Source organism: Pantherophis guttatus, chromosome 6 (genome assembly GCF_059756535.1).
Source record: "Pantherophis guttatus breed Tessera chromosome 6, ASM5975653v1, whole genome shotgun sequence".
In the NCBI taxonomy this organism is placed as follows: Eukaryota; Metazoa; Chordata; class Lepidosauria; order Squamata; family Colubridae; genus Pantherophis; species Pantherophis guttatus.
The window spans coordinates 32,192,467-32,217,470 of record NC_142068.1 but is presented as its reverse complement, the minus strand read 5'-3'; the positions used below and the strand labels follow the sequence as shown (position 1 = coordinate 32,217,470).

Here is a 25,004-nt window from a genome sequence, read left to right as displayed (position 1 = left end):
TAGATCAGTATAAAGCCATGATGGCGAACCTATGACACGTGTGCCATAGGTGGCACATGTAGCCATATCAGTGGGAATGCGAGCTCAATTCCGGCGGGACCAGAAATTGTCAAACGGGGTGTTTTCGGTCTCCGGTGGACCCCCAGGGGGGTGGGGAAGGCCATTTTTTGCCCTCCTAGAGAGGCCCTGGAGCCAGGTGAGAAAGAAAAATGGGCCTACTGGGCCATCGCATGCCAGGAGCGGAGGTAGGGGAGTCACACGTGCATGCACAGGGTGTGGCGTATAGAATTACGGGTGTGGGCACATGCGCACATGACCCCCCCCCTCACTCCTGGCACCCAATGGCAAAAAGATTAGCCATCACTGGTATAAAGCATTAGACTCATATGTTAAGGCTAGGCTATACAAAGGTAACCCTGTAAATTACTTGTCCTGTTCATATGGATTTTTTTCACCTCATGTTTTGGAAGATATATAAAAATATATTTTGTTCAACTGTCTAAAACAGACTGGTTCCATGGTTACAGTAGGTGAAGAATGCCTCTTTGAATGAAGGGTGTATTATTATAAGACATCAGTCAACCTTTTTCTGTATTTCACTATCAATCTTGTAATTTTTTTATCATACAGTTTTTCCCACTACCAACATGTTTCTTCTAAAGAATCATTTTTGACTGAAGGAAAGTGAGTTTTTGGATGGGGTGGGAAATATAATAGAAAATTAGGAGGATTTTGTTCCAACCATAACATTTCTACTCAACCGGCATAATCTGAATCTAACACACTAATCTACCACGACCTCTTCTTAGTAGTCAATCTATTTGCTAGTTAGGTATACTCGTATTGGTCTATGCCACATTGCTTTCCATTGCACCAGCCCAGTTCACATGCCCTATTTATCAAATCATATTCACATTTCAGTTTTGTTGGTCAGATTGGAAATAAATTAAAAATGCATTATGGAAGCGATTGTTATGCTTTCATGAGGAATAATTTCAAATAAATTTTCCCCACAGTATTATAATGGGTCATGAGGAGTTCAAAATCTTGGCTCCCTTGAGTGCTTTTAGCATTTGGATGGACATCTTTTGCAAACAGTGGAGTCAGCTAAAGGCTGGGAATGAAAATATTGTTCTATATTACATTTCTTTGGAGAGAAGCAAAATAGAGCTCCAGAATTATTAAAGGTAAGGCCAAAAGGCCAACTTTTCTCAAATTTAGCTTCAGCTTTTCATTTCTGAAATGAAACTCTATGCCTTGTTTTTAATATTGTAAGACACATCCTAATGCAAAAAAAAAAATGATATCTTCAGCAAAGTAGTTATCTGCTCTCTCAATCTATTGACTAGCTCCAATCCTTGTGAGGGACATCAAAATGCTGAGCAGACGCCTGTCATATAAAATAAATTGCATTTATGTTTTGTCAAAATTACTGGGAAAAGCAAAAGCACCAGTCTGCTGCCTTACCGCCCTTTGACAGAACTTGCTATGTCAGTCACTGATGATTGCCCTCTGACAAACAATTTTCTGGCAGATTTCCAGCTGAATTTTCAAATCTCTCTTCTCCACTTCTCAGTAAATTTAGAAAAAAAGCCTTTTTATGTTACACTGGAGATGAACTCAGACTCCACTCCACCTCCTAAAGATGATAACCCTCTAGTCTAGTTTAATAAAGAACACATCATTTGGTTGTTTTCTGGCAAATATTTTCATTACCAGGCTAGATAATACCATCAGTGCCCATGACAGTGGATTTTGACATCACAAAGAGAATAACAAAGCTCAGGAAACAGCAGAACCTAACAGTTCGATCTTGTTGATATACAGTATATTCTCCACTATTGGAAATAACATTCAATGAGGAATTGCAGTGGTACAGTGTGTGTTTGAGTGTGTGTGTGTGTGGGGGGGATGCCTCAGGATTCTACTCTTTTTCCATTCCTTTTCAACATCTATCTGAAACTGCTGGGTGAGGTCATCTACTAGTTTGGGGTTCGGTATCATCAAGAGGCTGATAATAATTATATCTTCCAACTGCAGACCACCCAAGTGAAACTGTCAAGGTTCTGTCATAGTACCTGAAAGCTGTTCTGTTTGGATGGGAGGAACTGTCTTTAACTCAATCCTAGCAAGGTTGAGTAGCTGTGCATGTTTGGCCAACCACATCTGGGGACACTGCATCTTTGAGCTTGGATGCACAGCATTCTCCTTTCAAGACTGGTATGCAATCTGGGGGTCCTTCCGGATTGCAACTCCTGCTTGAAGACTAGATATCAGATGTGGTCAGAAAGGCCCTTTATCCTGCTTGTAAACTACCCAGAATCACTTTCTGTGAGAGGGACAGCTATGTAAATTTACTAAATAAATAAGCAAAAAAATACATTTACATGATTACTTGTAATCATGTCTTGTCTTCTTGTTTATTTATCTATTTTGGAATACTTTTATCAGAATGACCTCTGTGATTATCTGACCTGTTTGTTATTATGAATTAGAGTATAGTGAATGTAATAATATTATATAAGAGTACTATTGAATTGAAAATCTAAATTATGAAAAAAAAATACAAATAATTATTACACTATATTAGACTGTTCATAATATAATTACTGTATATGACCTAACATTTAAAAATGGACAGTTCCAATAATAATTTCCAAACAGTATGCATATTTCTTATAGTATTTGACAGAATTCATTCTGACAGATATTTCACTTGAGAGTTATCAGTCAATTTAAACAAGAAATAGAATTATATTTATTGCCAAATCATGTCTTTTTTTTTTTTTAAAGAGCATTGTTGTAAGTATTTGTGTATGACTGTATTGACTGGTTTAAAATTCTAAAGATTTACCTCTTGGATTTCCTGTGACTTAAAACACTGTCCTGCTGTGAACTATCACAATTTTATGGTACTTGCAGCTGTGACAATTAAATGCTTAAAGTAATGAGTCATTGTAACATTGTACAATAAACACATGGCCGCACACACATACCAACCAATATTCATGGATGGGTGGTTAGAAGGGGGGCTTTACTTGGTATTTGCAAAAAAAAAAAAAATGTAAATATTTCCCCCTCTTTGTAATATGCAATGTGTGTATGTTTGTGTGCGTAATTAGAGCCCCAATTCCAAAGCTATTCTTTTGTTTCAGCCACTGAAGCAGTGACTAAATATTACAAGATGGCTCAATAAAATTATGGATTTTTTTAACAAGCTCATCTGTATTTAGTTTTATCACTGTTCATTCACTGTTCTTATACAATTCAGCTTAGTATATATTTGCATACCTATGCAGGGTTATAGGTGCAAACATATACAGTGTGGTCACTAGTTATTTAAAAATCTGAAAAAGCAGTTAATAATTGCTGTCATTGTCTTTGAAATAGGATTTTTTAAAAAAGAGACTCTTAATCCTCATGTAGTGTCCTTCCCAGAGTCTATTCTCCATTTTCCTCAACACAGAAAAACAATATAAGAATTGTTGTTGTTATTGTTAGCTACCAGATTTTTGATAATAAGGCATCTGAAAGTTAAATTTCTTGGTACTAGTGGTATCAAAATGATAGTATGGCTGACAAATATACTGTACCCACTAGCCAAAAATACTAAAGAATTTAGTATTTAATTGGGTAGCACCTTTCAGATTATTTTTTAAAATCGTTATTTACAGCTCAAGCCAGAGAGCCAATTTGGTTTTGTGGCTAAGGTACCATGCTACATACGTAAAAGGTATCTGTCAGTTCTTATCCTGCCTTAGGCATGAAAGCTGGTTAGTCAATTCCTGTCACAATCATGGATCAACCATTACCCCAACATTGTCATCACAGACCCTATAATTTTGTAACATTAGTAGCACCTTCACATACTCTTCTTCCAATGTGACAAATGTCATAATTTGCTAGCACTGCTCCTCTGGATTTTACATGGAACAAAGAAGCTAGACTTTGTGCAAAAGAATAAATGGACATTATTTTAACATTAAAACTCAAAATAAGGACAAAGTAATAGCGGAGCATTTAACCTCCTTGGATGCTCTTTGGATCTCAGAACCAGCTATAGCTCATTTAAACTGTTGAACTTACATACATCAAAAGGATTCAGTCAAACTCAGAACCTTAATAAACACAATGTATTTAACACAGTACAATTGCTATTTAGCAAGATATTCAAAATGTGTCTCACATGTAACCTGTATTTACTTAACCCCTGTCATTTCCCATTGTCTCCCATCTCATCCCAAATTATACCCTACATCAGTCTAGCTTCTCAATCAATCTGATGAACTGAGCTGCAGCTCCAAATGCCTTATGCTTTTAAAAAACAAAGTTGAAAAAAATGCTACCAGGCTTTTGATTTTTGACTATCATAAAGGGACTATCACAAAGGAAACTTAAGGGATGTGGTGGCTCAGTGGCTAACATGCTGAGCTTGTCGATCGAAAGGTCAACAGTTCAGAATCCCTAGTGCCACGTAATGGGGTGAGCTCCTGTTACTTGTCCCAGCTTCTGTCAACCTAGCAGTTCAAAAGCACATAAAAAATGCAAGTAGAAAAATAGGGACCACCTTTGGTGGGAAGGTAACAGCATTCCGTGCGCCTTTGGCATTTAATCATGCCGGCCACATGACCACAGAGATGTCTACGGACAGCGCTGGCTCTTTGGCTTTGAAACGGAGAGAGCATGTCCCCCTAGAGTTGGGAACGACTAGCACATATGTGTGAGGGGAACCTTTATCTTTATCTTTAAATCAAAATGATTCTCTTCCAATAATTCATACTAATTTTATACAAGCCTTTTTGCACAGAAGTATTGAAGATTAATATATAAAATGTTACGTCTGTCCTTAAGATCACAAAAAAATTTACATACATTCCTGAAATATTTTTTCTTAAACCACTTGTTCTAGTGTGCCTTTGTTGTTGTTGTTGTTGTTGTTGTTGTTGTTGTTGTTCTCCATTTATTTGGAGGTGGGGTAAAGGTTGCCTTTGAGTCAGTCTTGAATCCTGATTCTCTGGATTACTCCCTAGCATTTTCTTGGCAAGGTTTTTCAGAAGTGGTTTTCCATTGCCTCCTTCCTACTCAGCTAAGACGAAACTGGAACTCATAGTCTCCCAGTTTCTAATGCCTCAAAAACTCACTGAAATACCTATCCTTACAGCATCTGCCTGTAGAATTGTTTGCCCTTGTTAGTTAAAGTAGACACTGTTGTGACAATAATTCTTATTTTGTCACTTCCAGCCTATTTTTAACACATATGATATTAAAAATCTGTAAAAATAGCATCATTTTCTTTGAGACTTCTGTGGCCATCTTATGCGACTTGTGAATCATCAGCATTTGTCAACTTGTTCACTTCAACTGGAGTCATCAATTCAATTAATGTGACAACTTAAATATACACTCTTGAAATCCTAAATGCCACTGTATAATTCTGGAAAGAGAGGTTTAGCCGAACATTAATACATACTTTTTATTAGCCTAAGTCTTGACTTTAATGTACACTTAGCATAAATTTGACATTTATTACTATTATTTATTTATATTAATATCTACTTTGAGGGTTCAACATATGGATCATAACTCTATGAAGGAGGGGAAGACTCAGAATTGTTTTCCTAGTTATAAAAAAGTGCCTTTTACAAATATCCCATTAACTCAGTACTGTCAGTGCTCCTCTGTTTCTTAGGCAGTTTTTTTCTTTTTACCTGGACATGTAAGACACAGAAGAGAGACCTTCCTCATATATCAGCAGATGTTCAATCAGTGAGGAATAATTTTATATCCACTGGGAATTCTATACAGCATCAGGCTAGAGAAAACTGTTTTGAAAACAGTAGACCTGAATTTATTTATAGGAACAATTATATGCAAAACAAGATATGAAATATTATTGCCTTATACAGGAATATCATATGTGAACATTTCACACAGTATTCTGACATGGCTGTGCAAATTACTTTTTCTACCGGACTATGGTTACAATAGTTTGTTTTCTGAAGACTGTTTCGTTTGACATGGTTTTGTTTTTACAGTGTTCCTTTCCAAACGCCTACATTTTAAAAAGTGTAAAATGTCAATATGTCAGAAAATGTTAAACTGAAGTACCTGCTAAATCAGAACATTTTCCTGTGGTTCTTCAGCTACTGTGAAACACAGCTATAATATTCCAACTGTAAGATAGCAGTAACAATTCTTTCACTACAAATTGATGCCTATTATTTGTTGAGCAATCTAGTGAAGCTCTAGGTAAGCTGTCATCAATTCTCCATAGGTGTTAGATATAAGCCTGGAGCTCTGGTGGCTCAGCAGACTAATTAACATCCACTTACATCTGCTGCCTGCAATTACTGCAAGTTCAAATCTCACCAGGCTCAAGGTTGTCTCAGCCTTCCATCCTTTCTAAGGTAGGTAAAATGAGGACCCAGATTATGGGGGCAATAAGATGACTTTGTATAAATATACAAAAGTATGAAGGCTATTGCTTAACACATTGTAAGCCGCCCTGAGTCTCCGGAGAAGGGTGGCATATAAATCAAATTTTAAAAAAAAGAAGCCTGCTAGCTGGAGGTGCTGGAGACTGAATTCTAATTCTTTTGAAGGGCCTCGGATGATGGTCCCACCAATTCTTGCTTGCAAGCAAATGGTAGTTCTTCAAGATATTCCAGTGTACCATTCTTACTACTTTGTCATGACATTAGTTTTAGTCAGTCTGTGCAATCTTCTTGCAGCAGCTAACTGGGTAGTGCACTGTTTCTTCAGGTTCTTTGCAGAGGCAGCATTTGATATATATTGCTGTCTTCTCAATTCCGGCTTTATATGCCACAGGACTTGGTCATGTGCAGCCAGTATTAGTCCCTCTGTCTCTTCTTCTTCAAGTTTTTTTCTCTTAGCCTTGCCAGGCCTTGTTGTTATCTGCTTTGCATGTTTGTTTGTTTTTTAAATATACTGAATATGTAATACTTTGCTTTGCCATGTCTCTTTTCATTTGGTCTTTCTTGTAAGCCAGTTTGGTCTTTCCAGTATTCAACCAGCTTTCCTGGTATAATGGTTTCATCTTACTCGTTGTCCCAGATATTCTTCCTGTGTCCTTTTTTCTTGTTCAACTGTCTGGTGTACTTGCAACATTCCATGGCCACCTATTTTCCTTGGTAAGTACAGTCTATCAATATACCTGCATGAATGAAGGGCATGATTCATTGTCATTATATTCCTATCCTATTACTCTACTTGACTCCAATCCATTATTCCACCTGTATATATATTCACTGAAATTGCTCAGATGTTATTTGCCTTGATTTTATTTCCACTATTGAGTTTAGACTTTAAGATCTTCTTCATTCTTATGATGTGTTCACTTCTAATTTTCTTCTTGACTTCAGTGTGCTTGATGTTATCAGTTTGAAGGATGCCCAGGAATTTGTAGTGATCATCTTCTTTCAGATTCTTGATGTTGTTTCCACAGGGCACATTGATTCCTTCTGTTTTCACTATTTTTCCTCTGTCAATTATGAAAATGACACATTTGTTCAGTCCAAACTCTCCTGTAGTATCCTGGCTACATATACAGACAATATAGAGCAGTGATTCTATTTCAGATTCCACCCCCCACCCGCGCTCATACAACCTCAGATCATCTATGTAAAGGAAGTGGGATAATCTGGCAGATGTTTTTGATATTTGATAGTCATGGGCTAACACATTCAGTATTGTTGACAGAGGAATCAGTGCAATAACAAATAGTAGTGATTATTATTATTTCAATATAAATGGCCACCTATCTCATCTAAACAATTTTGGATATTCACAACAGGTAAAAGCAATCCCTTACTTTGGGGTAGAGTTTGGATGACTGGATAGAGCTGAACCAGATGCCTTTCTCAGTAAGTTGAGAGACTCCATTTGGAACTCCCTTATTCTTATTTACTTTCCAACCTAAATAACATAGTAAGAATGTTATCAGGCCCTCTTCTCAGCTATATGTTGGGGATGAGTTTTATCATCATTATATCTCTTATTTCACAGAGCTGCTATGAAACACAATGCCCAAACCTTGAGGCAAACTACACTGAGATTTCCTTAACAGAGAATAGCTGAATCACCAGAGGCATTGTTCATCGGTATTTGGATTTGAGGCAAGGTAGACACCTGTCACAATCTTAACTTGGATGAACCTTGGTTAGCAAGGTTTTAAAAATAGCATATAGTTTTGTTGAAAATTAATTTACTTAATAAGTAGTTACAAAAAGAAGGGAGAGAGAAACCTGGTACTTTAAGAAATAAAAAAAATGATTACTGCTATATGAAATTTCAGAAACTCTGGTCATCTTCATGTATTTAGGCCAGGAACAATTAGGAATTTTAAGAACATCTGGGGGATGCACGTAAAAGAAAGCTGCCATGGGAGAATTTACTATTAACAGAATGACTGCTCAGTGGCATGGCCACTCACAAACTACTCATTTGACATGAGGCACTGTAGATACTCTCTCTTGTATTAATGGGACCTCTAAGGGGCCCCCAGGCATTTCTGTAAATAACTATGCTAAAGCTGGTGTCTTGCTTGGCAGCATGCCAGCTCTCTATTTAATTTCTTTTTATTTAAAAGTTGGCCTACCAAATCTGTGCTGCAAAAATCCACATGATCATGCTGTGACAGGGGAAAAAAAAATAATTTTCTGTATCTCTTTGGTGCCATTTCATAGTGATCTGAATTTCTGCAGTACAGATTATGAAAGAAAATGAAAATATATTTTAAAATTATAGTTACTAAATATTTTTATTTTTCAAAAAAACTCCCAATCTTTAAACTTAAACCTTTAAGTAAAAGTGCAAACTAAAAATATAAGAATATAAGATATTCTTAAATATAAGAAGCAACTGAAATAAAATCTTATATTTTTTACTTATCAACAGTCATTGGTTTACCAATGAATTCGCTACTATAATATGAACAAGACATGAAATTATTGTAAGGTAATACAGAATCTCTGCCATAATAACTCACATTGCTGCAACCTTTGATAGATAGAAAGTATTGCCTCTTCCAGAAAAGGTGGACATTTTTCACAACCATTCTCTGAATGTCTGGAATAATATCACTTTTCCAATTAGAGAAAAATAGTACATTAGCATATTTATGGGGAAATCTTTAAATGTTTAAGCCATACTGTAATTTTGAATTATGTATCAAAGGTGTGACTATTTATCAGGAACTGTGGATATATATTGTGGCATTTGACTGTTCACCAAGTATTGAATTGTATAGGGACCAGTGGTCGGTTTCAAAAATTTTTACTACCAGTTCTGTGGGTGTGGATTGGTGGGTGTGGCATGGCTTAGTGGGTGTGGCAGGGGAAGGATACTGTAAAATCTCCATTCCTACCCCACTCTAGGAGAAGGTTACTACAAAATCCCCATTTCCTCCCGATCAGCTGGGATTTGGGAGCAGAGAATAGATGGGGGCTGGGCCAGTCAGAATTTTTATTACCGGTTCTCCGAATTACTCAATATTTCTACTACCGGTTTTCCAGAATTGGTCAGAACCTGCTGAAACCCATCTCTGACAGGGACCTTTGTACACACACACACACACACCGATACACATGTGGCTCTGATTCACCATTCAGGACTACTAATAACCTTCAGAGCTATAAAGATTACTTACCCTTGGAGTAAAGGAAAAGAACATGATAAATTAAAATAAAAATCCTCTATTAATAAAATAAAATAAAAATCCTCTATGCTCTAACGCAATTAACTAGACTTCAGTTGTTTTCTATAATTAATTCAGATTTAGATTCAAGAAGGCAAAAGAACATCAGGGGGAAAAAAACCATTAATCTGAAGTGAGGTATAAAACACAGAAAAAACCTTAGCAATGAATTTTATAGATCTTATTCATTCAATTCGAGAGGTTGTCTTTAAAAAAAAAGCTGATTTTCAATATTACTTAGAAAATATCATAGGCAGCATAAATGAAAGAATTCTCCTTCACCTCTATTTCTGGATTGTTATATTTCTCCCTTTTGGTTAGGCTCATTAAAATGCACAACCTACAAAAATAAAAACATTTCCACCTGCAGAAAAATAACTTTCTTTCAAACACTTGACATTCAGATGCTAGTTGACAAAAATACTGCAGGAAATAACCTATTGTTCAGCAGAAAGCAGAGAAATAGTCATTTTAAGTAGTTTTTCTGTTTTCAGTAATGATTCTGAAATCATCATGCTCATTTAGTTGCCCAACACGTTGTCTATTCTAAAACCTATGTCCTCCTATGAAGAGAAGCATCCCTTCTCTTCAGGCCTTGAGGAGCTACCTGAAGCCTCAAAAAGCTGAAGGCTCAGTTGAGGTGCCTTTAAATGGATTGTATCTTCTACTCAGTTGATGTTCCAAAGGCTCGACACAGGCAAGCTGTGCTAAAGGACCTCAGCTGAAGCAAAGCAGCCAGACATGATGGAATTACATGCTTCAATGAGTTAATTATAAGCATCAAGATAGATGCCTTTTTCAAGTCAAAATGTTGCCACAAATTGTATAACTCCTTCAAGAGAAGTGAAAGTAGTTCTGCTGCTTCATAAGGCTTCAGTTTTCTGCTTCATTCTACCCCAAAATTATTTGAATCAAGGCTTGCTGAACATCCCATAATGTTCATCCCAATTAGTTAGTACATATTGGCTTCCAAAATTACTGGATACAATCGCCAGAATATATGGCATAAAATTGCAAATTAAAATGTTACAGAAAAGGGAATCATTGAATAAATAGGCAATTGTAATATTAATTGCATTGACTTAAATTATTTTAAATTAAATATAAATCAAAACAGATTAAATTTAGCTTAACTTTACCTTCTATCTCAAAAATGCCCCAGTGCATTTATAAATATATTAGAAGTTGTTCTCCATATAAATACTTGGCACTGTCATCCAGAACCTTTTCTGCATATTTCATAGCATTTAGAAATAATTATAAGTCTTTTATTGTAATGAAAGCTGACTACTTTTTGATTCTGATGTAATTAATTGTCACTTCAGATAAATCCTTGACAAAAATATGCCAATAAATATTTATGTCATGCTTGCCATTTGCTTTGTTTGGTACCATATGTTTGTTAAGAATTAGCAGGATACTTGTTGTTTATACCTGAAATCATTCTGGCCACACTGAGATTTTTGACCCAAAAGGTAGAACAGGAAATAGTGAATTAAACTCTCCATGGGATTCTGTTTCAAAAAGTTCATAGAGATACCATGTTGATTGTAAAAATAATGCCTACATATCCCCACTGAAGTTCCCAGCAATCAAATGGCCTGCTGGATACTACTACTTATAGCTTTACTTAATACCCAGTTATTATAGTATCACTCAAAACTGGACCACCACTAAAATAAAGTTATTTTTATTTTTAGTGATACTTATATGGGTTTGAGATTTTTAAAACTGAGATTTTTTTTAAGTGTCAAAATATTTTCTGATGATAAATTGATACATCTGGTAGAATTTTCTAGAATTTCTAGGAAAAAAAATCCATTATATAGATACTATCTCCTTCTAAAGATGCTATTTTAGCTGCTGCAAAGGCATGTTCTTTAACAAGCAAAATGACATACTGTATGGGCAGAAGTCAACTCTTTTTGTCTTCATAATTTTATTAAAACTGAGTAATGATTTATCTATAAATCATTAAGGATTTAAGGACCTTGGTGGCACAGCAGACTAAAGCACTGTTAAGTAATACCAGCAGCCTGCAATTACTGCAAGTTCAAATCTCACCAGGCTCAAGATTGACTCAGCCTTCCATCCTTTCGAGATAGGTAAAATGAGGACCCGGTTTGTGGGGGCAATAAGTTGACTTTGTATAAAAAAGAATACCACTTGGGGTGGGGGGGCAAAAGCCCTACTAAGCAGGTATATACAAAAGTATGAAAGCTATTGCTTAACGCATTGTAAGCCGCCCTGAGTCTCCAGAAAAGGACAGCATATAAATCGAACCAACCAACCAACCAAACAAACAAACAAACAAATAAATAAATAAATAAATATAAGCAGGAACCACACTCAAAAGTGAGCAAGATAAAGAGAGAAAATAGATAGTCTATTGGCTGCAAAGTGATTGGGGTGAAAGAACAATCTATATTTCTTGCATAAATAAACTTGGAATTTATTTTTAATGGTGTACAATATATAAAATAAAAAGTTGACCATGAACAGGATCAGTTTAGACCAATTATCATTTTTCACCCCAAATTCGCACATAGGGTTGTTGTGATAGCACAATAAGGAAGGAAACCCTAGTGTATTATCTTGAGCCCCCAGAAGAAAAATATCAAGAATAAATAAAATAAGGAAATTATATACTCATTCCATAAGTACATACATCTATGCTATGTACTATAGCATAAGGTTGGAACAATCAAATAGGGAAGTTTTACATAAGTTAATTATCCTGACTTCCCCTTTTAGGCTGCAAATAATTAACAGAGAGGCATAAAGCAGATGGACCAGTACTGTGATCAAATGGCAGCAATGGACATGTGCAAAGCTGAAGCAGAGAACATTTATCTTGGAAGTAATCCTTATTATTAACTATCATTAGGACCATATGAATCTAATCTTTTAAACCAAAGCATTAGCCTTCTGTTTGTAAAACACGAATCCCTAAGAAACTATCCTCAAAAAATAGCCATGGGTTTCTTATTGCTATAGCACTAACCTCCTGAAACTATCTTTTCTTTTTCCTTGGTGAAATGTAATTAAGGTGTTTCAAAATTGAGCACTAAGCAGCAGATTAATACTAAAAATATACCTTTACTAATAATAACTTAGGTTTCAGATGGAGGGAGAGGATATAGCCAAAAGATGCAAAGCTACGTTTTTAAAAATCTTGACAAGAATGGCAAGAAATAATGGGAAACTCTGCGATTCAGAGTTTTTGTAAGAACAGAATTAATAAATGTAATATTTCAGTTAAAATTCACACTCTATTCCTTAATTAAAAGAGACTGCAAAAAGCATTTATAAATTTGCTTACCAATCTCCCAAACCAAAAGTCCTCTTCTCATCTGATCTGTTTTTGTTTCTATACTTTGTATTTTAAGGGCCCTCTTTATTTCTCATGGCAAGCAGTTCCATCTATCATTAAATATGCCTCTAAGTCACACCTGTTACGCATGTCTTCATAGTATCAACTAAAAGACCTTTTCTTGAAATTTTGGTTAGTTCTATATTTGTGATTCTTTATTTTCTTGTTCCCATCCCAATAGAAACCATGCCTCATTTCTATGAACATAAATTAAAATATTAAATGAAATGATAGTAATTGTTTGTCTTATCTTCTTTGGCATCCTTCAAATCCCATTTTATCCCTATCCTAAGAGGGAAAAACAAATAGAAAACTGCCAGATCATAGATAATTCCAACAACAACAAAAAACATAATTTTATGATAGAATAACTTACTTTCAGTTCAGTTCAGTAATAATTGGATTTTGCCATTAGGCATTACTTTTCCTTAACTGATTTATGTGCAATTTCATTGTGACAAATGCTCTTTCACAGCTAGGACTGTACATATTCTCCTCTACAAAGGACTTACAGAGGTGCAATTCTTGTCCATCTTGTCTTCCATGATGCCAATTCGACATGGTGTCTTCTGATTTTGGAGCCAATAATCTGTTGAGTCTAGCAAACTGTTACTGCAAAGTACCTGTTGAAACAGAAACAGTTCATAGTCCTTCGCAAAATGAAATCATGAGCCTAAATACAACATTACACAGAATAATAGAATTGGAAGAGTCTTCTAGTTCAACCCTTTGCTCAAGTAGGAAATCTTATGTCATTCTGGACAAATGGCTGTTCAATTTCTTCTTAAAAACCTTCAGTAATGGAAAGCTACAACTTTTGGAGGCAAGATATTCCACTAATTGTTCTCGCTGTAAGGAAAGTTTTCCTTATTTCCAAGCTGCATTGGTTATCTACAGGAGGTTCTCAAAATAATTTTATTTTCATCCTTGCCATTTAAAGGTGCTACAATAAATCAACTACAGTAAATTTTTTAAAAAACCAGTTAAACAAATTATTTAATACAGGAGAGGTCAATAGGTAGTATGCACATGTGTTGTGGTTATTTTATCTACAGTTTACATCAGGGGTGTCAAATTGGTGGCCCATGCCTGGATATGTCATGTGCAGGCCACACCCACCCCAGTTCCGCGAATGGGGGAAATGTGAAATGTCACGTGAATGCAACACGACACGGTGAGTTTGACACTCGGGGTTTACATCTAGGCAGGGAAAATTAAATATGGTTTATTCTATTATGTTAGAACCATTCTCATTTCATAATCTGTAATCTGTTGTTAAAATTTAATTACTCATTTTAATGTAAATGCAATAGAAAGCCCTAAAGTAATCCAAATATAAACTACTAAAGGGCCTAATAATTAATTTATGGCTTAATAAAATCATTGTCAATTATCTGGCCTGGATTAAAAATAAAATCTTTTCCCCAACTTCTTTATCACAATCTCGGAGGAGGTTCTAACTCATCTTTAACCACAGTCAATGAAGAAAATCTTGTATTCATAAACTCCAAACTCTTTTCATGCTTTGACATTCTTAGTATTGGAGTCTCTATGCATCTGAAGGGCTGGTGGTTGATGAACGATGCCTTAAAGCAAAACCTTTTCCAATTATTGGAATGCCACTAAATAATCTTTTAAAAATGCAGCCTGGCATATTGCTTACTTTCTTATGAAAAAGACATTACTGCTTTATATAAAAATGCTTTCGTCTCCTTTCATCGAGAGGCCTTATTTTTCAAAAGCTAATGCTAGTTGGAAATTATAAATAGGCACACTACACCGGTTTGCAAATAAAATCTTGTAATAAAATGTGTTTATGATTCCAAATGATGAAAAGGGAAGTGCCCAGTAGTCCCCATTTCAACAAGATGCAAACTGCCATCACCAAAACTATGCATCATAGAAGTACATTAAAGCGACTAGAAAGAAAGACAAAAATTCTGATGAAAAACGAACTACAACTGTTCTATAATAACTATAAACTGGTGAAAAATGAATATTTATGTAAGGCATGCAGACTAAACTACAAGATAATACTTTTTTCTCCCTTTAGGGGCTATGCCAGTTAATGGGCCAGAAAGTTTAAAACCACATTTACAGCTCCTACATAAATTCCAAGTAATATGTACAATATAGCAGCTCGTAGTACACAACTATTATTATTTTAATATTATCATTATTAAGGCTATATATAACTGGGCTGCAAAACTTCAGATTATTACCAGATAGCAATAAAAAGACCTTAAATGCTTTAATTATTTTTCAGAAAAGACAAAATGATTACTGTTCCAGATTTTCATTGACTGTTATGGCCATTAGGTTTGTGGGAATAGGGACTTTCTGGAAAAAAAACACACCGTTTAAGGCAGGGCTGTCAAACTGCCAGCCCACGGGCTGGATGCATCACGCGTTGGCCACACCCATGCCTGGTTTAGCAAAGGGGGGGAAAGTCCTGATACGTCACGTGACACCACCATGACGACGTGAGTTTGACATCCCTGTGATAGGCAGGGGTGCCAGATCTGGCATACAGAAATCTGGATGAGCATTAGATGGCAGGAAAGAGATATTAAAACTTCTATTCTATGGTAGTTTATTCAGAAACTCATTGATTTTTTTAAATGTGCCATTATACTGTCTGCCTGCCAAAAAGATGTAGGATGACTGGACATAAATTAAAAAATTCTGGATCTATAACAAAAAATTACACTATGGATTATTCCTTATTGGATTCCAGAGAGCTGTATTACTCCCACTACATTCCATTCCTCATTTTATTCTGTTTTTTTCCTCCCAAATATCAGTCTGAGTTCTATGCCAAAAAAGCAAAATCTATCGGCTCCTTTTGGGGCTACTTTAAGTGTAAAACTCTGTAAAATTCTTGATGACTCCAGAATATTTCTAATTTTTCTACTGCTGGGGCATAAATAACATCATCTTGGAGACTCAGGGAATCTATAATATAGAAGAGTATTCATATTTTCAATCAGAAATTGAATAGCATGAGATAAGTTGACTAGGAAGGCCTTCTGAAAATACCAGTTTATTAACTAATGAAATCAAGTAGTCAGTGGCAATGCAAAATCTAAAACTGATTTAGAACAGTTGATCAAGAGCAAATTAAATGCATATCTATATTTAGAGACACAGGTATGCATGTATTTGCTGAAATATGTTTTCTAATTTTATCTAATGTAGAACTTTACCTAAGAGCCCACCTTTTTTTTAACCTAAAAACAATTTCTTCTTCTAAAACAACTTTGTGAGAATTCAGATAATTATATCTGATTCAGTAATTGTAGATATAATCAAGCCTTTGGTTGTACAAATAATACTTTCATTGCCCCTGGTTCCAATGGAAACATATACAGTTCTACAGGAAGTTTTAAAATAAATGATAGCTTCCTATTTTGTTCAAACTGATACTTTTTCAGAACTACTACATTTAATTGTGGTTAAGAACCTAGCTTGTTGCAGCATTCTCAATTTCACTCGGAGTTTCTTGGTTTGTAAAAAGAAGGAATTGCTATTAATTGAATGCTTCTGAAGATGCTTGTTCAATTTGGTAAGTAGGATCATAACTTGTCAACATTTATTTTTAAGGGGTAAAACACTATTCTCCACGTTGATGACCTATAAGGCAGTTTCTTTTCCAGTGTTTGCTGGAAACTTTGGGAGTTGAATATAAATATCAGAGGGGAACAGTTCCAGGATCAGTTAAGGAATAGCAGATAATGTTATGCATGATCACTCTGAAATGTACTGAAAGCACCATCATTGAATTTTAGGGAAGTCAGACTCTCCATAAATCTATATGTCTTAATTTAGATAAATGAAGTTTCTTTAAAACAAGCATTCACATAGAAGAAATAAGGAAAACAAAAGCGGTTAGTTATTCATACACGGAAATGAAATGTTGCTAATAACTAGCTGACGGTGTAGTAGGAAAGGAAAAAAAATTAAGCTTCATTATAATATAATAGCTTCTGGTGAGAATAACAGGATTTATTTCTAAAGATCCTTAGGTAACTTTTCATATTATTAAAATATGCTATTTTTTATCTGACAAATTATCATACAGAATTAAAAAGAAAAAAAAATCATGGAGATGAACAGAGACATGGAAATAAGTTCATATGGATTTATTTTAAATCTGCAGGTACAAAACTGAAGCCTAGGTAGATTTTCCTTCCCTTTGTATGAAATTTTCAGTGATGCATATCTTCATAATACATGTAACAGTAATTTTAAAAGCATGGTTCATCATATTATACTAATAATTAGGACAACACATCTCACACATTCATTGCTTTGCTGTAAGAATGGAATGATAAAGCAGTCATATTGATGCTGCCTAAGATTATAAAGTGGACGTGGTGGCTCAGTGGCTAAGATGCTGAGCTTGTTGATCGAAAGGTCGGCAGTTCAGTAGTTCGAATCCCTAGTGCCGCATAACAGGGTGAGCTCCTGTTACTTGTCCCAGTTTCTGCCAACCTATCAGTTCAAAAGCAGATAAAAAATGCAAGTAGAAAAATAGGGACAACTTTTGATGGGAAGTTCCGCGCGCCTTTGGTGTTTAGTCATGCCGGCCACATGACCACAGAGACGTCTTCGGACAGCGCTGGCTCTTCGGCTTTGGGACAGAGATGAGAATCGCTCCCTAGAGTCGGGAACAACTAGCACATATGTGCGAGGGGAAACTTTACCTTTTTAAGATTATAAAGCTTTAAAATATGTACTAAGAAAAAAAATCAAAAGTGGGTCAGAATAACAGAACAGAATAACAGATTTGGAAGGGACCTTGGAGGTCTTCTAATCCAACCCCCTGCTTAGGCAGGTCAACCCATTTTTTTCTTAACCTTTTTATAAACTTCTATAATATTGGTTTCTTAAATAAAATAGAGTGATCTAAAATTATTCCCCAAAGAGGAATGACAGGATTGAAGTTCTGGATCTGACTAGGCCAGTTTTTGAAAAGCTTTGAGTTGAAAGAATCTTAACTCCTTGAACCCTTTCTATCATGTCAAACAGCCAAACAGTCACAAGTCTATGGTGTAGGGAGGAAATAAGGTTTCAAAACCACTACTGTATGTCAGTGTAGTATAGTGGTTAGGGTGTTGGACTAGCACCAGGGAGGCTGAGGTACATGTCTACTCTTAGTAATTGAAACTTATTCAGCAACTTCGGGTGAATTTGCCGTTGTGTGCATACATTAGATCCCATGTCTTGAAACTTTGAGGAAAAGTAGACTATAAATCTAACAAACAACAGAATAGGACGTAACAGCAGGAAACATTGCTGTTCTTTCAGGATGCTATGTATATTCTCTGTGCAAATTATTAATGAGTTAATTTGAAATGCCAGCTTGTTTAGATGTTATACAAAAGTACTATATCTTGAATATGTTCTGTAGGTTTTTCTTGATCACATGACCACCCAGCTCCATCATGTTCTGAAAGGTCTTGATAATGAAGTATTTTTCAAAAGAAGCCATTGTGTTAGACCAACTATTTTGCAATACAATAATCCAGATAAAGTATCTTTTTTCAGACCAAACAATTTAATTCTTCCCTATTTTAACAACTTCAATCATTGCAACATTTTAATTAAATCATCAAAACCTGAGCTGTTTTCACTCAAACTAGCTTATCATCTAAGAAGCATTTGCTTTCATTTTTCTTGTTCTCACAATATAATTTTTAACATGAGAGAAGTTAAAACTTCTCTTTGCTGGGTGGTTGTATTTTAATTTAGTTTACATGTCAAATAAAGTTATATCAGGTTTATTATTTTTCTGGGTCCATCCCTGGCTATTCTGTGATGTACCCTTTGATCCCAATCTAATATATGATGTATTTGGGGACTAATATGATCCCCAAAACACCCAAGGTCAACTTGAACTAAAAAAAAATATGTGATTAAAATACAATTTTTTCATCTTCTCAGCAAACCTACAAATATGTATGTCATATTCCACATACAGGAAGCTGAAACTTCATGATTGTTCGGCGACAATAAAATAAAATAAGATAAAAATGAATGCCTTAATTCTAATTGAATAGAAATTTCCATATAGTCTAATCTGTTCCTATTATGGCCTATATTGTCAATTGTAAATCACAGAACTGAAACACTGTCTAATAGTGCACAGACTATAAATTCAGAACAACCACTTCATTCTTTAAGATAGTTATATGACTAATAAAGTTAATGTATAATTCGATACATCCCTATAGAGATTCTCTTCACACATGAGATAACAGCTTATTCTTGCCTGATCATCTTAACTGCAGTGCTTAATTACAGCTCATCAAAAAGAGATGGCAAAGAATGTGCAAAACAAGATGAGACTTTGGGAGTTCATTCCACATGGATTTTCTAAAATGGAGTCAGTGAAATAATATTTGGCATCTCATATGCTATGAGTTTTTGTTCATGCCAGGCATAACTGAACAAACATAAAGCAAATTGAAGGGAATGCTTACGTTATTCTTCTTGTGTCAGCCCACTGCAAACAATAAAGTTTCATTTTAAAAAATCAATTATGTTAACATAATGTGTGAGATCAGGAGATGGACTGTGATGGTTTATGACCAGGACTCAGTGATGTTTTCCATATTATCTCATTTTATAATAAGTGTTGTGAATTATTTCAGATTATTGTCAAAATGGAAGTGAATGATAATTTGGTGGAATAAAATATGCTTTACAAATTGCACAGAAAGTAAAAAATCTGCAGTAAAAACCTAGGCCAAGAGTTAGGATTATTTTGCCCTGACAGCCAAGTATGATGAGAGATTGTGCCAGGTCTACATAACTATGACAGTGTGGTATAGACAACTTCCCCCTCTATTATCTTTTAAGGATCCATATATACCTTGCAAAGAGAGATATCTTCTTTCAGTCTCTCACCATCCTTTTCTCTAATTTAATATTTTATTTATACTCCCCACATACTCAAATCATGTGCCATGTACTCAAGTACCAGGCAATGGGAGAAATTAAAATAAAAACAATGTCCAGAAATGCTTCTCCCTATGTGTCTTTGGTTGCAGCAGTACTGCATTCTGATGAATTTAAAAAAAAAAACCAACCCTGAGAATCAGTTCTGTGATTTCTGCTGACCACAAATCTAGATTTGATAGGAATTTGAAGGCATTTGCAATGTTCTAAAACCAAGGATTGTCATTGGGCAAAATTTTGCTTACTTAGGATGTCTCCATAGTGTTGAGGGTAAAATTGCCCTCTGCAAAGTGGTACAACGGACCAGACAATGAATAGATACGTTGCTTAGCAAAACACACAGATACTCACAGACTCTGAACGTTTAAAGAAAAATAAACAGTCTTTACTTGTAGTAAAAAACAAACTTGGCTTCTCAAAACAAAGATAACACTTCTTCAAATAATCACGGTTGAACACAAAAATATAGTTTGCTTACAATTCCAGTTCTCTTCAGTAACACAGACAAAGTTCCTTTCAGCAGTTCAACCTTCTAATAGCACGAGTAGAAGTGAATGAACTTCCTGCCTTCTTTTATGTCTGCTTAGCACAGCCAATTAGTCATCTTTGTAGCAGTTAAAGTTACAGAACATAGTTTTCTATATATTACCTACCCAACCGTAGGATAAGCATCCAACACATAGTAAAATAGGAAATATTACGTAACACTGCATAAACAAGAATCTTAGCTATTTCTCTTTTTGCAAGATATCTATGGATCCTTAAAAGATAATACATCCATTTTTTTCAGGGATAGTCAAAGGTCCATTTTGGAAAGCTTCATAAATTTCTTCAGAATCCTGGAGTAATCATTAAGAAGCAAATGTATTACTGTTCATCTTTCAATTGTTTTTAATTGGTTTCTCCTACTAGTATAAGCAACAGAAGAAATTAAGACTCTTTATCTATGATTTTCTGATTATTCTATTCAAATCAGGATCCCTCTCAAAACATAAGTAAGCCAGGGATCTCGCTTTGATAAAAGTGTTAACCATTATGGTCATAGGTGCGTGTCAAGTTGATTAGCTTTTCTTGTTGTGGGCAAAATATACCCAAACATGAACCTTGATCAATCAAAGTGATAATAAAAATTGAACTTGGATATTCAGTATTTGTTAATTCTCAGTTTAATATTAATGTTTAAGAAAATTATATATATGTAAGAATTGCCTTTTTAGACATAACTAGAGCTAGAACCTGGGACCTGGGAAATCCAAGTTGGATTCCTTCTTGAAAAGATTTTGCAGTCACTTTTAAAACTGACTGCCATATCAGTCATTGTGTAAAAGGAACACATTATCATATAATCCTTTGCATGCAATTTCAGTACTTGATGCATTTAGATCTGAACTGGAATATTCCATCCCATTATTTAAAAAAAAATTAAAATAATGAATAATATTTTTCTTCTTTTAATATTTGGCAGTGATTCCTGGATAGATGAACCCTGTGCCCACACCTAAGTCTTTCTGGGATAAATTGTGGTCCTGATTTCATTTTGGTCAGTTTGATTTCATATTTTCTCAATCAAATAACATTCAAAACTCACTTCTTAATACTATATTTGGATCCAACTCTTTCTGTCCTTCCTTATTTTCATTCCATAATTCCAGTAGTGTGAGATTTGTACCCATTGTTCCAAGCCTTGTGTTTAAGGCACATTATTATAAGCCACAGTTTTTATAAGCTAAAAACTATCATACTGTATAATCAGGTTTGTCCATAAAAACTGAACAAGTATGTTTTTAGAATATGTAACTATTTTTCAGCAAATGATTGGTCAATTGATTGCTTCCAGATATTAATATTTTTCATTGTTTACCTTGTGTGCATTTCAATTATTGAAATAATGGGTAAAAAGCATAGCTGAATTGCTGACTAAAACAATTTCAAAAAAGAATTACCTTCTTACATGCCTTGACCGAACTTCTGACACTATTATCCGTGCCACCGTGGTGCGAAATTTCGTACATCAAGGGACATTCAAAGTTGCTGAAGAGAGAATTGGGGGGGGGGGTCAGTGACATTGGTACAAATGAATTAAACATTATTTCATAATCCTTCATATCTCTTCCCCTTCTTGCAGTTTTCCTTGGCTCAAAGCATCATATTATTTGTTATGGGATTAGCTATTTATTATAACTTTTTCAGTATTGGAGCCCTGTTCTGAAATAGTGGCCTGATTGCCTTTAAAAAAAACACAGAATACAGAACTATATTGGATATAGCATCTGTCCACCTTCAACAATACAATAAAATATTCTCTTCTGTATCAAAGAAGCAATTTGAGACTTCCAAATTATATAGTGGTTACATCCATTCACTATGCCAGCAGGCAAGAAATTGCACACTAAATCTTATACTAAGTCGTCTGTTTCATACCCAAGGAAAGAGGTAAATTATAGCTTTTCAAGGCAAAGAATACAATGGGGTTGATTAAATTTAGGAAGCAAAGCAGGCCATTTCTATCAGCACTGACATGGAACAGTTAATCGGTTTTTGAAGAATGGGGTTCAAAGAAATTATCTGAGAATTTTATCAGACAATTCATCATCAGACAAAGCTCATACCAGTCTTAAGTGCTACTGTTACTGAATTAGTGTAATGGGAAGTCATGAGGCAAAGACCTTTACATAAATTCAGCTTTGACACAAGGACTGACACTTATGGCTGTATAAAAGTACTAAGAATTGCCATCCAGATCACCAAAAGAGAAAGAATATTTTCTTCTAGTCAGAAGGCAGGACTTTTATCTTTCTTACTGTCTTGTCAAAGAAATATCTTCCATTAGGTCACATGACTATGTACATATAAAATAGCGCTCCTGGGTATTTTGCTGTAACAACACTTGTAATAGTCCAAATCCTCAAACAAACATGGAACCAGAACAGAATATGATAGCATAACTTAGTTCATATCTTAAACCTTCTTGAATTCTCTCTTAAGGAAGTCCCACGCTTAGATGGTGGTATCTGTCAGGACATTTTCTAAGTATCACAGTGGTAAGACTAACTGTCATTCTCAGTCATTACAGAAAGAGCTGATAGGAGCTTAAAAAGTTCACTAGAATCTCCTTTTTAGTTGCTCCTGTCCAGTTTCCAGGCCAAGATCTCCCTCTGATGACTATTTGATTGAATCTGGGTATGTCCTGATGATTTACGTGGACTTTGTTGTAACACTGTGAGGTCACATAATTTGCTCATACCTGATCTTTCAAGGCCAGTGATGTGTCTTAACTCCAGCTGATCGAACAGCAGTGCTGACTCACAATGAAACCCTGCGCTAATGTGTTTTGGAAATATTTTCATCAATTTGGCTAGTTGGCATTTATGGTAGTCAGATTTCTGACTAGCTTTTTAACTGACATTTCTGATGCCAGGTTAGTTGGGACCAATCATGAGTGCAAAGAGTGGATTCCCTTTCTTGGCATTATTACAAACAAGACAAATCTGATAGCAATCTGATACTGAAGCAAAAAAAAAGCCGTCAGCATAGCAATCTGGAGTGGAAATGGATCCACTGGACAGAGTCTTTCTGGACAGAGTCTTTCTGGACAGAGTCCAGTGCTGTAATCCTATAATATATAAAGCTAATTTCATAAAGACTCTTCCTTTTGAAGCTAGTAATAATTCCACATTCCTTCTGAAGTTTGAGGTACATTTCTAGGACCTGAAACCTCTATCATTGTCAATGCTCATGTGCAAAATATGGAATTAGCATACTGTTTGATATATTCATTACAAAGTCATGACAGTGAAATATTAGGTTAAGGCTATTTCCCAGAAAATCGGGGAAATTCTGATAAATTTGTCAGGTAGCCATAAATATGGAAACCCTGTGGCTCACAAAAGCCATTATCATTTTAGTAATATTCTGGATGCTATACACAACTATATATACTATGACATACATATAGACTACTGCAGCACACTTTACATGGGGTTCTTTTTAAGGACCACCTGAAAGTTTCAGTTGGTTCAAAACCAGTAGCTCAGGTCTTCATGGATATTTGCCAGTGGACATACATTATTTCTGTTTTGCAGGCTGTACACAGGTTGTCAATTGGATTCAGGTACAGTTTAAAGTATTGGTTTTAACCTATAAAGCTCTTTATTACTTAGAATAGAATAGAATAACAGAGTTGGAAGGGACCTTGGAGGTCTTCTAGTCCAACCCCCTGCCCAGGCAGGAAACCCTACACCACTTCGGACAAATGGTTATCCAACATCTTCTTAAAAATTTCCAGTATTGGGATATTCACAACTTCTGCAGGCAAGTTGTTCCACTGATTAATTGTTCTAAGTGTCAGGAAATTTCTCCTTAGTTCTAAATTGCTTCTCTCCTTGATTAGTTTCCACCCATTGCTTCTTGTTCTACCCTCAGGTACTTTGAAGAATAGTTTGATTCCCTCTTTTTTTTTAAAAAAAAATTGATTTATATGCCGCCCTTCTCCGGAGACTCAGGGCGGCTTACAGTGCGTTAAACAATAGCCTCCATACTTTTGTATATTTTATACAAAGTCAGCTTATTGCCCCCACAAACTGGGTCCTCAATTTACCTACCTTAGAAAGGATGGAAGGCTGAGTCAACCTTGAGCCTGGCAAGATTCGAACTTACTTTAATTGCAGACAGCTGGTGTTAAATTACAGTGCCTTGTCTGCAAAGCTATCCAGGCTCCTCTTCTTTGTGGCAACCCCTGAGATACTGGAACACTGCTATCATGTCTCCCCTAGTCCTTCTCTTCATCAAATTAGACATACCCAGTTCCTGCAACCGTTCTTCATATGTTTTAGGCTCCAGTCCCCTAATCATCTTTGTTGCTCTTCTCTGTACTCTTTCTAGAGTCTCAACATCTTTTTTACATCATGGTGACCAAAACTGAATGCAATATTCCAAGTAAAATAAAAATAAATA

The 25,004-nt window shown here is 35.4% G+C and overlaps 1 protein-coding gene across 8 annotated transcripts in view; it reads right to left on the bottom strand.

Annotated features, from left to right (window-relative positions):
• Positions 1-25,004, bottom strand: part of SPHKAP (SPHK1 interactor, AKAP domain containing) — a 73,818-nt gene that overhangs the window by 29,575 nt on the left and 19,239 nt on the right. For all 8 annotated transcript variants that reach the window (XM_034439345.3, XM_034439344.3, XM_034439350.3 and 5 more), the window contains 2 exons: positions 21,995-22,082; positions 13,601-13,711 (listed from right to left, as the gene is read on the bottom strand). In XM_034439345.3, the coding sequence (XP_034295236.2) occupies positions 13,601-13,711; positions 21,995-22,082 (199 nt within the window). The remainder of the gene's footprint in view (positions 1-13,600; positions 13,712-21,994; positions 22,083-25,004) is intronic.